General features: G+C 38.5%; 1 protein-coding gene across 2 annotated transcripts in view; it reads left to right on the plus strand.

Moving 5' to 3' along the window:
* Positions 1-15870, plus strand: part of WASF3 (WASP family member 3) — a 159071-nt gene that overhangs the window by 94205 nt on the left and 48996 nt on the right. For both annotated transcript variants that reach the window (XM_079136672.1, XM_079136671.1), the window contains exon 3: positions 4351-4493. In XM_079136672.1, coding sequence (XP_078992798.1) covers positions 4361-4493 — 133 coding nt within the window. In that variant the 5' untranslated portion in view covers positions 4351-4360. The remainder of the gene's footprint in view (positions 1-4350; positions 4494-15870) is intronic.

A 15870-nucleotide genomic window follows, 5' to 3' on the forward strand; every position in this document is an offset into this window, starting at 1 on the left:
GTGTTATAAGCAGACTGGCCAAGTTCATATTCTTATCAGACATCTGGTTCATTAGCTCATCTGCTTTGTCTTAGGCAGTTTATGTCATCTCCTTGCTTTTCTGCTTTGATTTCTCTGAGCTTCTTTGCTTGATTTCCTTCTAGTTCTCATGTACTGGATCCCTATTGATCTGTTCATTATTCTTCTTTCCTGTGCTTTATGTTTTATTAAGCTTATAAGGATTTGTCTTCTTTTTTAATCTTTATTAGGAATTCTAGTTTTCTAGGTTATTTTATTATAGATTACCATCCAGTTACTTGAAATAATCTTTTTTACACTTTTACTTAGAAAACTCAATATCTAGAGTTTCGATAGCATCCCTTCCTTGGGTGTGTTCTTCCTTTAGTGATTTTTATGTAAGTGTTACTATTTTACAGGTTAGACTTTACCCTCAAACTGCAAATGGCAAACTGTTCTTGTTTTATTGTTATAAATGGAATAATATTTAGTATTATAGAATCAACATATATGATACAATACAATAGGCTGGAGGATGTAGCTCAGTGGTAGAGTGCTTGCCTAGCATGAGGCCTTGGGTTCGATACCTCCCCCCACCTCTAAAAAAAAGATACAGTTACTAATAGTCACTTTTTTTAAAAGTGTTACTGTGCGCTCCTATTCTATGTAGTAGCTGAGAGGTAGGTACCTCCCCATTTTCTAGTGGGTAAAATTTTATTATCCCCCCATTTTACAGGGAGGCAGCTGAGGCACACAAGGTGAAGTGATGTGCCATTGGTGATGCACCTCTGAATAGATGAGCATAGTGTGGGAATCTGAAAATATGGTCATTGTGTTCCACCACCATTGCAGCAAACATAAAGCAAAAATAGCAAATAAAAACATTGGAATTCAACAGAACTTTTCCTTGATAAATGTGGCATTTTTTTCCCTCCTCTATTTCATTCTCCATGTTCCCTCTGCCTCAGACCTTTTGTGAACTGACCCATGTGCATCCCTAACATTTCAGTTCAGCAGTCAAGTCTGAGAGGCTGCCCATGACTCTTGAGACAGGTCAGCACCCCACCCCTACATGGTTTCAGAATTGCCAAGTTACTCTTCATAGCATTGATCAAGTGGAAAGTGAGTGAATCTGGGTGACTTTCTCAGAATCCCTCTTTCTGCTAGAGTAGAGTGCTTTGTGGGAGGTCCCTTATCCATGTTCATTCACCATTACATCCACATCACTTTGCACACCACTGGCTATGAGGTTGGCACTCAGTAAGTAATTCATTTATTAAATGAATGAGCAAAGGTTATGAAGAAAGGAGGGAGAAAAACAAAGATTATATGCTTATTATATTCCAGCTTCTCTAATTGCAGTTTGTCAATCATTAATTGTACTAATTGGAAATAGGTTATACTTCACACAACAGAAAACCCAACTATGGTGGCTTAAACAAATAGGATATTAATTTACTTCTTAATAGGAATTATGGCATTTTAGTGCTAGTTTGGTCACTAACACATGTCATTCAGATACTAGACCTTTCTGCATTTCTGTTGCTACAAGTTTGGTGATAGGATAAGCTTGGCAAAGTAAAAATATATCCCAGTCAGATAGTCTAGTGTTATATGAGGAGTAGGTTTGTTGTGTGAGTAGTAGGCTTGAAACTCTATATACCTCCTTAAAAAGAAAGTTGAGATTTTATTTATAATGTACTTTTTGAGGAGAGAAGTGAAAGGGAATCCTGTAATATTGTAATATTGGATAAATCTTTCCTCCTGATGTGCCTGTCCCCTGCCACCCAATTCCAAGGCACTAAAACCTTATGCCAGCAATTACAATAGGGAGAAGTCCCCTCTCCAGGCCCATGTTTGTAGACCTTTTCTCTTCAAACATTCCCCAGGGAGGAATGTTCTAGTGACTATTGGGGTAGGGTGTAAAATCCTGGCTGCTCTTGTCCTGGAAACCAGTGGAGGAGGTTGCTGAGCTCTGTGTGTGTGTGGTGATGGTGGCAGGGTTCCAGCTCTCCAGTCACTATAGACGTCTATTTAAGATTTCTGTTTTCAGTGCATTTCCTACCCCTCCCCTAAGCTGTACCTACTGTCCTAAGTTCAGATTCTCTAATCCAACTTTTCCATAGAGTAAAGCTTGCTGGGTGAGGTGGAGGGAGGGGCAGCCTAGAAATGGAAAAAGAGTTCTGTTTTTCTTTTAATTTGTTCTTTTTAGATATACATGACAGTAGAGTGTATGTTGATACATTATACATACATGGAGTATAACATTCCAATTAATATCCCATTCTTGAGGTTGTACATGATGTGGAGTTTCACTGGTGGTGTATTCATATACAAACATAGGAAAGTTGTGTAAAATTTTTCTACCGTCTTTCCTATTCTTACCCATTCCCTTCTCTTCATTCCCCTTTGTCGAATCCAGTGAACTTCTGTTCTTCCCCTCCCTCCTACCTTGTGTTAGCATACACATACCAAAACAGAACATTTGACCTTTAGTTTTTTGGGGATTGGTTTATTTCACTCAGCATTACAGTTTCCAAATCCATCCATTTGCTGGCAAATGCCATAATTTCATTCTTCTTTATGACCGAGTAATATTCCATTGTATATATATATCACATTTTCTTTATCCATTCATCTGTTGAAGGGCATCTAGGTTGGTTCCATAGTTATTGTTGGTTCCATAGCTATTGTTAATTGATTTGGCCGTGTCACTATGTATGCTGATTTTAAGTCCTTTGGGTAATAAACCGAGGAGTGGGATAACTGGGGTCACATGTTGGTTCCATTCCAAGTTTTCTGAGGAATCTCCATACTGCTTTGCAGACCAATTTGCAGTCTTACCAGCAGTGTGTGAGTGTACCTTTTTCCCCACATCCTTACCAACTTTTATTGTTGCTTGTCTTCTTGATAATTGACATTCTGACTGGAGTGAGATGAAATCTTAGAGTAGTTTTGATTTGCATTTCTTTGATTGCTAGTGATGTTGAACATTTTTTTACATATTTGTTGACTGATCATATTTCTTCTTCTGTGAAGTGTCTGTTCAGTTCCTTAGCCCATGTATTGATTATTTGTTTTTTAGGTGTTAAGTTTTTTGAGTTCTTTATATATCCTTGAGATTAATGTTGTATCTGAGATGGGTGTGGTAAAGATTTTCTCCCATTCTTTAGGTTCTCTCTGTACATTCTTATTTCCTTTGCTGTGAAGAAACTTTTTAGTTTGATACCATTCCACTTATTGATTCTTGAATGTTTTAGGAGTCTTGCTGAGGAAGTAAGTTTCTAAGCTGACATGATGTAGTGTTGTGCCTACATTTTGTTTTAGTAGGCACATGGTCTTTGGTCTAATGCCTAGGTCCTTGATCTACTTTGAGTTGAGTTTTGTGCAAGGGGAGAGTTTTGTGCTACATGTGAATATCCAGCAGGAAAAGGATTTCTTAAATGGCTTTTTAAAAACCATTTCTTCTGTTTTCTTCCACTCCAATCCTATTTTACAGATACCCAAGTCTTTAGTAGGGAGGGTGGGTAAATTCTAGAGCTAAGGTGAACTTACTTTCTGCTACCCCTTATTTGCAGTCTAGGTAAAGCCATTTCTTTCTTATAATCTGGTTATACTCTGTCCATACCATAGTTTTATAACTATTTCCACTCTTCTGCTCTTAGTGATTGTGTTAATCAGCTTCCTATCATTATAACAAGGTGCTAGAGATAACTTACTTATAAAGGGTAAAGTTCTAGTGGCTCACAGTTTTGGAGGTTCCAGTGCATGATTGGGTGACCCTGTTGCTTTGGGCCTTTGGCAAGGGAGCACTCATGGCAGAAGCATGTGATAGGGCAGAGCTGCTTACTCAGTCTCCAGGAAACAGAAAGATCGAAGGGGCCAGGGTCTCACACTCCCCTTGATTACTGGTCTCTTATTAGACCTTGCCTCTTAAAGGTTCCACCATCTCTCAGTATCATCCCATAGGGACTGAGACGTTAACACATAGGACTTTGGGGAATGTTCAAGATCCAAACTATAGCAATACTTGTGGACTTGCCTTTTCTATCTTGTCATTTCAGTAGAGAAGGAAAGAGATAAAAATGTATTATTCAGTCTCAAGCTTAGCTAGAGATTTAGCATATATTATTTTTCTATAAAAGGAGAATGATACTATCTATATATCTGAAGTCTATAAAATTAATTGAATTAAACATTTATTGCATGTTGCATTTTGGCTTATCTTCTCATGTAGAAATGATAGGATAATGGAAATTCCTAGGGCCAATTGAATTTTCAAAAAAGTTAAAACTCTAGATTTTTAAAAATGTAAATATGAGCTTTTCAAAAATTATCTTTTTTAATTTTCAGATTGTGAGCCATGCCTTTAGTGAAGAGGAACATTGAACCCCGGCACTTGTGCCGGGGAGCTCTACCAGAAGGAATTACCAGTGAACTTGAATGTGTAACCAACAGTACTCTTGCTGCAATCATACGCCAGCTAAGCAGTCTGAGTAAGTCACCTCTTTTTTTCTGGTTACTGATGACATGTTTTTAACTTTACAGTATCAAATTGATTTCAGTTCAGTACTTATGCTACTTCAGATTTTAAGGATAGAACCCCTCTCCCTTCACATTTCTCCAGTGTGCAACTAATTATTTTTCCCACTGGGCTTGTGATGTCCAACTCTGTGCAATGAAGGTATAATGCTATAGTTACCAGTTTACAAACTATTAAGTAAGACCAAATATGTAGACTTAAAATAGTGTTAATTTTTTAAAGGGAAGATAGTTGGTAGTTTTTTTTTAACCTTAGTAAATTATTTAGTTGAACTTGAGTGGGAGCAATTTTTTTTAATGAAATAGATTGAAAACTAATTAATGCCTGTAATATTTATGGCACATAGGAAGTGTTCAATAAATATTTTTGTTTGTTTGTTTGTATTTAAGATAATTTTATTTATTTATTTATTTATTTAATTTTTAATTTTAATTAAAAATCATAAATTTACATAGGGCAATGTTGTTTGATTCATTTTGTTATTTTTTTCCCTTCCCCCCTCCCCTCCCACCCCTCTTTTTCCCTCTATACATTCCCTTCTTCCTCATTCTTACCACCCTCCTTATCCCTAACCCTAAACCTAACCCTAACCCTAACACTAACCCCTCTACCCCCCCACCCCCGTATGTCCTCATCCGCTTATCAGCGAGATCATTCGTCCTTTAGTTTTTTGAGATTGGCTTATCTCACTTAGCATGATACCCTCCAATTTCATCCATTTGCCTGCGAATGCCATAATTTTGTCATTCCTCATGGCAGAGTAATATTCCATTGTATATATATGCCACAGTTTCTTTATCCATTCATCAACTGAAGGACATCTGGGTTGGTACCACAATCTGGCTATAGTGAATTGAGCAGCTATGAACATTGATGTGGCTGTATCTCTGTAGTATGCTGATTTTAAGTCCTTTGGGTATAGGCCAAGGAGTGGGATAGCTGGGTCAAATGGTGGTTCCATTCCAAGCTTTCTGAGGAATCTCCATACTGCTTTCCAGAGTGGCTGCACTAGTTTGCAACCCCACCAGCAATGTATGAGTGTACCTTTTTCCCCACATCCTCGCCAACACCTATTGTTGCTTATGTTCTTGATAATCGCCATTCTAATTGGGGTGAGATGAAATCTTAGGGTGGTTTTGATTTGCATTTCTCTTATTACTAGAGATGTTGAACATTTTTTCATATATCTGTTGATTGCTTGTAGATCTTCTTCTGTGAAGTGTCTGTTCATTTCCTTAGCCCATTGGTTGATTGGATTATTTGTATTCTTGGTGTAGTTTTTTGAGTTCTTTATAGATTCGGGATATTAGCGCTCTATCTGAAGTATGAGTGGCAAAGATATTCTCCCACTCTGTAGGCTCTCTCTTCACATTACTGGTTGTTTCCTTTGCTGAGAGAAAGCTTTTTAGTTTGAATCTATCCCAGTTGTTGAGTCTTGCTTTTATTTCTTGGGCTATGGGAGTCCTGTTAAGGAAGTCTGCTCCTAAGCCAACAAGTTGAAGGTTTGGGCCTACTTTTTCTTCTATAAGATGCAGGGTCTCTGGTCTGATTCCGAGGTCCTTGATCCATTGTGAGTTGAGTTTTGTGCAGGGTGAGAGATAAGGGTTTAATTTCATTCTGTTGCATATGGTTTTCCAGTTTTCCCAGCACCATTTGTTGAAGAGGCTATCTTTTCTCAATTGCATATTTTTGGCCCCTTTGTCTAGTATGAGAAAATTGTATTTATTTCGGTTTGTGTCCGTGTCCTCTATTCTGTACCATTGATCTACCTGTCTATTTTGGTACCAATACCATGCCGTTTTTGTTACTATTGCTTTGTAATAGAGTTGAAAATCTGGTATTGCAGTACCACCTGCTTCGCTCTTTCTACTGAGGATTGCTTTAGCTATTCTGGGTTTCTTATTCTTCCAGATGAACTTCTTAATTGCTTGCTCTATTTCTGTAAGGTACATCATTGGGATTTTAATTGGAATTGCATTGAATCTATATAGCACTTTTAGTAGTATGGCCATTTTGACAATATTAATTCTTCCTATCCATGAACATGGGAGATCTTTCCATCTTCTAAGGTTTTCTTTAATTTCTTTCTTTAGTGTTCTGTTGTTCTCATTGTAGAGGTCTTTCACTTTTTTGTGAGATTGATTCCAAGGATTTTATTTTTTTTGATGCTATTGTGAATGGGGTAGTTTTCCTTATTTCTATTTCTGAGGATTCATCACTTATGTATAAAAATGCATTGGATTTGTGAGCATTGATCTTGTAACCTGCTACTTTACTGAATTCACTTATGAGTTCTAAGAGTTTTCTGGTGGAATTTCCAGGTTCCTCTAAATATATAATCATGTCATCAGCGAACAGGGATAGTTTGAGTTCCTCTTTTCCACTTCGTATCCCTTTAATTTCTTTGGTTTGTCTAATTGCTCTGGCTAGAGTCTCAAGAACAATGTTGAATAGAAGTGGTGAAAGAGGGCATCCCTGCCTTGTTCCAGTTTTTAGGGGGAAAGCTTTCAGTTTTTCACCATTTAGAATGATATTGGCCATGGGCTTAGCATAGATGGCCTTCACAATGTTAAGGAATGATCCCACTACCCCAATTTTTTCTAGTGTTTTGAGCATGAAGGGTTGCTGTATTTTATTGAATGCTTTTTCTGCATCTATTGAAATAATCATATGATTCTTAACTTTTAGTCTGTTGATATGGTGAATGACATTTATTGATTTCCGGATGTTGAACCAACCTTGCATCCCTGGGATAAAACCCACTTGATCGTGGTGCACTATTTTTTTAATATATTTTTGTATGCGATTTGCTAAAATTTTGTTGAGAATTTTTGCGTCGATGTTCATTAAGGATGTTGGTCTGAAATTTTCTTTCCTCGATGTGTCTCTGTCTGGTTTAGGTATCAGGGTGATATTGGCTTCATAGAATGAGTTTGGGAGGGTTCCCTCCTCTTCTATTTTATGGAATACTTTGAGAAGTATTGGAATGAGCTCTTCTTTAAAGGTTTTGTAGAACTCGGCTGAGAACCCATCTGGCCCCAGACTTTTCTTTGTTGGTAGGCTTTTGATGACCTCTTCTATTTCATTGCTTGAAATTGATTTATTTAAGTTGTGTATATCCTCCTCGTTCAGTTTAGGTAATTCATATGTCTCTACACACTTATTGATGTCTTCGAGGTTTTCTGTTTTGTTGGAGTATAGATTTTCAAAATAGCTTCTAATTATGTTTTGTATTTCACTCGTGTCTGTTGTGATATTTCCTTGTTCATTCTGAATTTTAGTAATTTGAGTTTTCTCCCTTTTTCTCTTTGTTAGCGTGGCTAAGGGTTTATCAATTTTGTTTATTTTTTCAAAGAACCAACTATTTATTTTGTTAATTTTTCCAATTGTTTCTTTTGTTTCAATTTCGTTGATTTCGGCTCTGATTTTAACTATTTCCTGTCTTCTACTACTTTTGGTGTTGGTCTGCTCTTCTTTTTCTAGGGCTTTGAGCTGTAGTGTTAAGTCGTTTATTTGTTGATTTCTACTTCTTTTGTTGAATGCGCCCCATGAAATAAATCTTCCTCTCAGGACTGCTTTCCTAGTGTCCCAGAGATTTTGATATGATGTGTCTTTGTTCTCATTTACTTCTAAGAATTTTTTAATTTCCCTCCTGATGTTTTCTGTTATCCATTCATCGTATAATAGCATATTATTTAATCTCCAAGTATTGGAGAAGTTTCTGTTTTTTATTCTGTCATTTATTTCTAATTTCAGTCCATTATGATCTGATAGAGTACAAGGTAGTATCTCTATCTTCTTGTATTTGCTAACAGTAGCTTTGTGGCATAAAACATGGTCTATTTTAGAGAAGGATCCATGTACTGCTGAAAAGAAAGTGTATTCGTTCTTTGTTGGATGGTATATTCTATATAAGTCAGTTAAGTCTAAATTGTTGATTGTGTTATTGAGATCTATGGTTTCTTTATTCAGTTTTTGTTTGGACGATGTATCCAGTGGTGAGAGAGGTGTGTTAAAATCACCTAGTATTATTGTGTTGTGGTCTATTTGATTTCTGGAATTGAGAAGGATTTGTTTGACGTACATGGATGAGCCAATGTTCGGGGCATAGATATTTATGATTCTTATGTCTTGCTGATTGATGCTTCCCTGAAGCAGTATGTAATGTCCTTCTTTATCCCTTCTGACTAGTTTTGGCTTAAAGTCCACAGTATCTGAAATGAGGATGGATACTCCAGCTTTTTTGCTGTGTCCGTGTGCATGGTATGTTTTTTTTCATCCTTTCACCTTTAGTATATGGGTATATCTTTCTATGAGATGGGTCTCTTGCAGGCAGCATATTGTTGGATTTTTCTTTTTAATCCAATCTGCCAGTCTATGTCTTTTTTTTTTTTTTTATTGTAAACAAATGGGATACATGTTGTTGCTCTGTTTGTACATGGCGTAAAGGCATACCATTTGTGTAATCATAAATTTACATAGAGCAATGTTGTTTGATTCATTCTGTTATTTTTTCCCTTCCCCCCACCCCTCCCACCCCTCTTTACCCTCTATACAGTAGTTCCTTCCTCCATACTTGCCCCCCTCCCTAACCCTAACTCTAACCCTTCCCTCCCCCCCATTATGTGTCATCCTCCACTTATTAGCGATATCATTCGTCCTTTGGCTTTTTGAGATTGGCTTATCTCACTTAGCATGATATTCTCCAATTTCATCCATTTGCCTGCAAATGTCATAATTTTATCATTCTTTATGGCTGAGTAATATTCCATAGTGTATATATACCACAGTTTCTTTATCCACTCATCAAATGAAGGGCATCTAGGTTGGTTCCACAGTCTGGCTATTGTGAATTGACCAGCTATGAACATTGATGTGGCTGTATTTCTGTAGTATGCAGATTTTAAGTCCTTTGGGTATAGGCCAAGGAGTGGGATAGCTGGGTCAAATGGTGGTTCCATTCCAAGTTTTCTAAGGAATCTCCACACTGCTTTCCAGAGTGGCTGCACTAATTTGCAGCCCCACCAGCAGTGTATGAGTGTACCTTTCTCCCCACATCCTCGCCAACACCTGTTGTTGCTCGTATTCTTGATAATCGCCATTCTAATTGGGGTGAGATGGAATCTTAGGGTGGTTTTGATTTGCAATTCTCTTATTACTAGAGATGTTGAACATTTTTCCATATGTTTGTTGATTGCTTGTAGATCTTCTTCTGTGAAGTGTCTATTCATTTCCTTAGCCCATTTGTTGACTGGACTATTTGAATTCTTGGAGTAGAGTTTTTTGAGTTCTTTGTAGATTCTGGAGATTAGTGCTCTATCTGAAGTATGATTGGCAAAGATATTCTCCCACTCTGTAGGCTCTTTCTTCGCATTGCTGATAGTTTCCTTTGCTGAGAGAAAGCTTTTTAGTTTGAATCTATCCCAGTGGTTGATTCTAGCTTTTATTTCTTGTGCTATGGGAGTCCTGTTAAGGAAGTCTGGTCCTAGACCAACAAGGTGAAGATTTGGACCTACTTTTTCTTCTATAATCTGCAGGGTCTCTGGTCTGATTCCGAGGTCCTTAATCCATTTTGAGTTTAGTTTCGTGCATGGTGAGAGATATGGGTTTAGTTTCATTCTGTTGCATATGGATTTCCAATTCTCCCAGCACCATTTGTTGAAGAGGCTATCTTTTCTCCATTGCATATTTTTGGCCCCTTTGTCTAGTATGAGAAAATTGTATTTATTTGGGTTTGTGTCCGTGTCCTCTATTCTGTACCATTGATCTACCTTTCTATTTTGGTACCAATACCATGCCGTTTTTGTTACTATTGCTTTGTAGTAGAGTTGAAGATCTGGTATTGCAATACCCCCTGTTTCACTCTTCCTGCTAAGGATTGTTTTAGCTATTCTGGGTTTCTTATTCTTCCAGATGAATTTCATAATTGCTTGCTCTATTTCTGTAAGGTACGTCATTGGGATTTTAATTGGAATTGCATTGAATTTGTATAGCACTTTAGGTAGTATGGCCATTTTGACAATATTAATTCTTCCTATCCAAGAACATGGAAGATCTTTCCATCTTCTAAGGTGTTCTTTAATTTCTTTCTTTAGTGTTGTATAGTTCTCATTGTAGAGGTCTTTCACCTCTTTTGTGAGATTGATTCCCAAGTATTTTATTTTTTTCGATGCTATTGTAAATGGGGTAGTTTTCCTAATTTCTCTTTCTGAAGATTCATCACTTATGTATAAAAATGCGTTGGATTTATGGGCATTGATCTTGTAACCTGCTACTTTACTGAAATCACTTATGAGTTCTAAGAGTTTTCTGGTGGAATTTCCAGGTTCCTCTAAATATATAATCATGTCATCAGCGAACACGGATAGTTTGAGTTCTTCTTTTCCAATTCGTATCCCTTTAATTTCTTTGGTTTGTCTAATTGCTCTGGCCAGAGTCTCAAGAACGATGTTGAATAGTAGTGGTGAAAGAGGGCATCCCTGCCTTGTTCCAGTTTTTAGGGGGAATGCTTTCAGTTTTTCACCATTTAGAATGATATTAGCCATGGGCTTAGCATAAATGGCCTTTACAATGTTAAGGAATGTTCCCACTATCCCTATTTTTTCTAGTGTTTTGAGCATGAAGGGGTGCTGTATTTTATCAAATGCTTTTTCTGCATCTATTGAAATAATCATGTGATTCTTGACTTTAAGTCTATTAATATGGTGAATTACGTTTATTGATTTCCTGATGTTGAACCAACCTTGCATCCCTGGGATGAAACCCACTTGATCATGGTGCACTATCTTTTTAATATGTTTTTGTATGCGATTTGCTCAAATTTTGTTGAGAATTTTTGCGTCGATGTTCATTAAGGATATTGGTCTGAAATTTTCTTTCCTTGATGAGTCTCTGTCTGGTTTAGGTATCAGTGTGATATTGGCTTCATAGAATGAGTTTGGGAGGGTTCCCTCCTCTTCTATTTTATGGAATACTTTGAGAAGTATTGGAATGAGCTCTTCCTTAAAGGTTTTGTAGAACTCGGCTGAGAACCCATCTGGTCCCGGACTTTTCTTTGTTGGTAGGCTTTTGATGACTTCTTCTATTTCAGTACTTGAAATTGGTCTATTTAAATTGTTTATGTCCTCCTCATTCAGTTTAGGCAATTCATATGTCTCTAGAAACCTGTTGATGTCTTCGAAATTTTCTATTTTGTTGGAGTATAGATTTTCAAAATAGCTTCTAATTATGTTTTGTATTTCCATCCTGTCTCTTGTGATATTTCCTTGTTCATTCCGAATTTTAGTGATTTGGGTTTTCTCTCGTCTTCTCTTTGTTAGTGTGGCTAAAGGTTTATCAATTTTGTTTATTTTTTCAAAGAACCAACTATTTATTTTGTCAATTTTTTGTCAGTCTATGTCTTTTGATTGATGAGTTCAGGCCATTAACATTCACAGTTACTATTGTGATATGATTTGTATTCCTAGTCATTGGACTCATTTTTGTTTTTTGACATGATTTGGTTTCTCCCACATTTGGCTATTCCTTTAGGCTAGTTCCTCCCGTTGCTGATTTACATCGTTGTTTTTCATCTCTTCCTCATGGAATATTTTGCTGAGAATGTTGTGTAATGCCGGCTTTCTTTTAGTAAATTCCTTTAGCTTTTGTTTATCGTGGAAAGATTTTATCTCATCGTCAAATCTGAAAGTAAGTTTTGCTGGGTATAAAATTCTTGGTTGGCATCCATTTTCTTTCAGGGCTTGGTAAATGTTGTTCCAGGCCCTTCTAGCTTTTAGGGTCTGGACTGAAAAATCTGCTGATATTCTTATTAGTTTCCCCCTGAATGTAGTCTGATTCTTTTCTCTTGCGGCCTTTAAAATTCTGTCTTTATTTTGAATGTTAGGTATTTTCATAATAATGTGCCTTGGTGTAGGTCTGTTGTAATTTTGCATATTTGGAGTCCTATAAGCCTCTTTTACTTGGTTTTCCATTTCATTCTTGACATTTGGGAAATTTTCTGATATGATTTCATTGAATAGATTGTTCATTTCTTTGGTTTGTTTCTCTAAGCCTTCCTCAATCCCAATTATTCTTAAATTTGGCCTTTTCATGATATCCCATAATTCTTGTAGATTCTGTTCATGATTTCTTACCATCTTCTTTGTTTGGTCAACTTTGTTTTCAAGATTAAATATTTTGTCTTCAATGTCTGAGGTTCTGTCTTCCAGGTGTTCTATCCTATTGGTTATGCTTTCTATGGAGTTTTTAACTTGGCTTATTGTTTCCTTCATTTCAAGGATTTCCGTTTGGTTTTTTTTCAGTATCTCTAACTCTTTATTGAAATGCTCTTTTGCTTCCATTATTTGCTCTTTTAACTGTTGATTAGTGCGTTCATTTAATGCCTGCATTTGTTCTTTCATCTCCTCATTTGCTTCCCTGATTGTTTTAATTATGTACATTCTGAACTCCCTTTCTGACATTTCTTGTGCTGTGCTGTCATTGGGTTTTATTGATATAGTATCTAGGTTTGTTTCGGACATTTTCTTCACTTGTTTTCTCACATTGGTCAGATGTCAATGGGACTCTGTGATATTGTAGATTTCCTCTATTGGCTTATAGTGACCCTGTAGATTTCCAGTGTATCACCTACCAGCCTTCAGTAGCCAGAAGTCTTGGATTAATTTGATAATGCAGTGCTTCCGAAGAACGCTGCCCCTAGCCCGCTACTGGTTCCAGGGAGAGAGACCTGGAGAGGTCTCCTGTTGCACAGCCCTGGTTCCAGAGGCTGGTTGTAGGTCGGAGGTCAGCACTGGCTTGGGGACTTGTGGCTGGCTCTGTGTAGACAGTCTCTCACTGGGTGATTTGCCCCGAGAAGCTAGCTTAGAGAGGCGCTTCCCCCTGGAGGGGGGCTGGGCTGCTTGGGGAAGTCCCTGGCGCCCTGTGCTGCTCACTGAAGCAACCTGCTGGCTGGCTGGAGCTGGCCGGGGCAGGCCGGAGCTGGCCGCGCTGCTTCTGTGCGGAAGGGCTCTCACGGGGGCCTGTTCCGAGAGGCTGGAGGATCTGTCCCTGTGGGCGGAGCCCACCACCAGACTGCACCGAGCTGCCTGGGGAGACGCTATCTGCCCTGTCCCACTCTAATAAGCCACTCGAATCCGGGCCTGCCGCCCAGCTGAGCTTCGCTGGGTAGGGGAGACTCACCCCGTGGTTCTATCTTAGTCTGAGTCTCTCAATGCCTCCCCTTCTTGAATCCTGAGTTCTGGGGCGACTGGAGATGCAGTCACCCTCTAGTCCGCCATCTTGGATCGCCCCGTGGAAAAAGCCTGCAGCTGGAGGGGGACGATGCTGCCTGGAGAGGTCTCTGGCTGCCCAGCCCTGGTCCCAGAAGCTGCTTTCGTGTCGAATATCTCCGCTGGCTTGGGGACTTGTGGCTGGCTCTGTGTCGAGAGGCTCTCACTGGGCGGTCTGCCCCGGGAAGCTAGCCTAGAGAGGCGCTTCCCACCGGAGGGGGCTGGGCTGCTTGGGGGAGTCCCTGGCGCCCTGTGCTGGTCTCTGAAGCAACCTGCGGGCGGGCCGGAGCTGGCCGCGCTGCTTCTGTGCAGAAGGGCTCTCACTGTGGGGCCTGTTCCGAGAGGCTGGAGGATCTGTCCCTGTGGGCGGAGCCCACCACCAGACTGCACCGAGCTGCCTGGGGGAGACGCTATCTGCCCTGTCCCACTCTAATAAGCCACTCGAATCTGGGCCTGCCGCCCAGCTGAGCTTCGCTGGGTGTGGGAGACTCACCCCGTGGTTCTATTTTAGTCCGAGACTCTCAATGCCTCCCCTTCTTGAATCCTGGGTTCTGGGGCAACTGGAGATGCAGTCACCCTCTAGTCCACCATCTTGGATCGCCCCCCAATAAATATTTTTGATTGAATAATATTCCAAATGAGTCATAGAATAAAACTTAAAGCAGTAAATTTGCTGGTTTTAAACTACTTAAAATTAAAATGTAGGTATTAGCTTCCATGTTGATAAGACAATTATACATGTACCATGTATTTGTTTGTATGTATAGATTTATGGCACATACAATCATAAGGAAGAAAAGACTTTTTATTATTCTAATTTTGATTGTTAATTTTAAATACCCAAGAAATATTCCATTTTCTTAAATATTCATGAAAATGCTTTTCCCTTCAAAGCTTTTTGAAGTTGCGCTATTTTTGCCTAACTTTTACATTTGCATCGTGATCTTGTTTTCTCACTTCATCCCACTTCTTTTCGGTTGAGTTGGTTGAGGTGGCATTTTTGGTGACAGGTTTTCACAGTTAAATTTTTCAGAAACTCTGTTAATGACTAGAAAGTCCTCCATGAAATTCCACATACTAGAAGCCTCAAGCATAGGAAGGTGTTTTTTTAGAAACACAAGTATTTTTATTTATTTTGAGGAATAAACCCTGCAGATAAATATTTCTTTAAAAAATTATACCATGCTATTATTGGTGTATTTTTAGTAGATCTGCAGTCATTGGCCAAGGAAAAAGTAACTTGGAAATTACTTAAAATGAATTATTGAAGGATAGAAATGTTTGCATTCATATATTTTTGCAGGAATTCTTTAGTCTCTTGTTTTTATGGCTTAAATGTCTGTTGACAAAGTATGAGCCATTAAAACCAACCATTAAAATTTGAATAATCTACATGTCATGCTATAAAAACATTCAGCATAGTGTTGTATTAGTTGTTTATATTGCCTGCTTTGTCATAACTTCTTGTAAGTGAATCTGTATTTGTTGTACATGGACCTCATGGTAGGCAAATAGCCCATCCAAGTATGTTCATGTCCTTAACCTTGGAACCTGTGAGTGTGTTATATTATGTGCAGGGGTGGATTAGGTTACTAAGTAGCTGACCTTAAGACAAAGAGATAACTTTGGATTATCTGGTTGGGCCTATTGTAATCACAGGGCTTCTTTAAATGTGAAGCAAGGAAATAGAAAGAATCAGTGTTCAAGTATGCCCTGTGAGAAAGGCTTTTGCTGACTTTGAAAATGGAGAAAAGGGCCACAAGCCAATGAATGCAGGCAGTCTCTAGAAGCTGCTGAAAACAAGGAGATGGATTTTCCCTAACAGCCCCAGGAAGCTTTGCTAATATCTTGGTTTTAATACAGTGAAATCCATTTCAGACTGAAGACCTCCAGAAATGTGGGATAATAATTTGTGCTCTTTTAAGACACTCTGTTTATGGTAATTTGATAGAGCAGCAATAGGATACTCATATACCACTTAGCCTCAATTATGTTGCATTCCATATGATCCTTGGTAGCCTCAGGGTTGGTTCAGTGAGGAACACCTACCTCAAAAACAGTCAG

The sequence above is a fragment of the Sciurus vulgaris genome, assembly GCF_902686455.1.
Source record: "Sciurus vulgaris genome assembly, chromosome: 4".
NCBI lineage: Eukaryota > Metazoa > Chordata > Mammalia > Rodentia > Sciuridae > Sciurus > Sciurus vulgaris.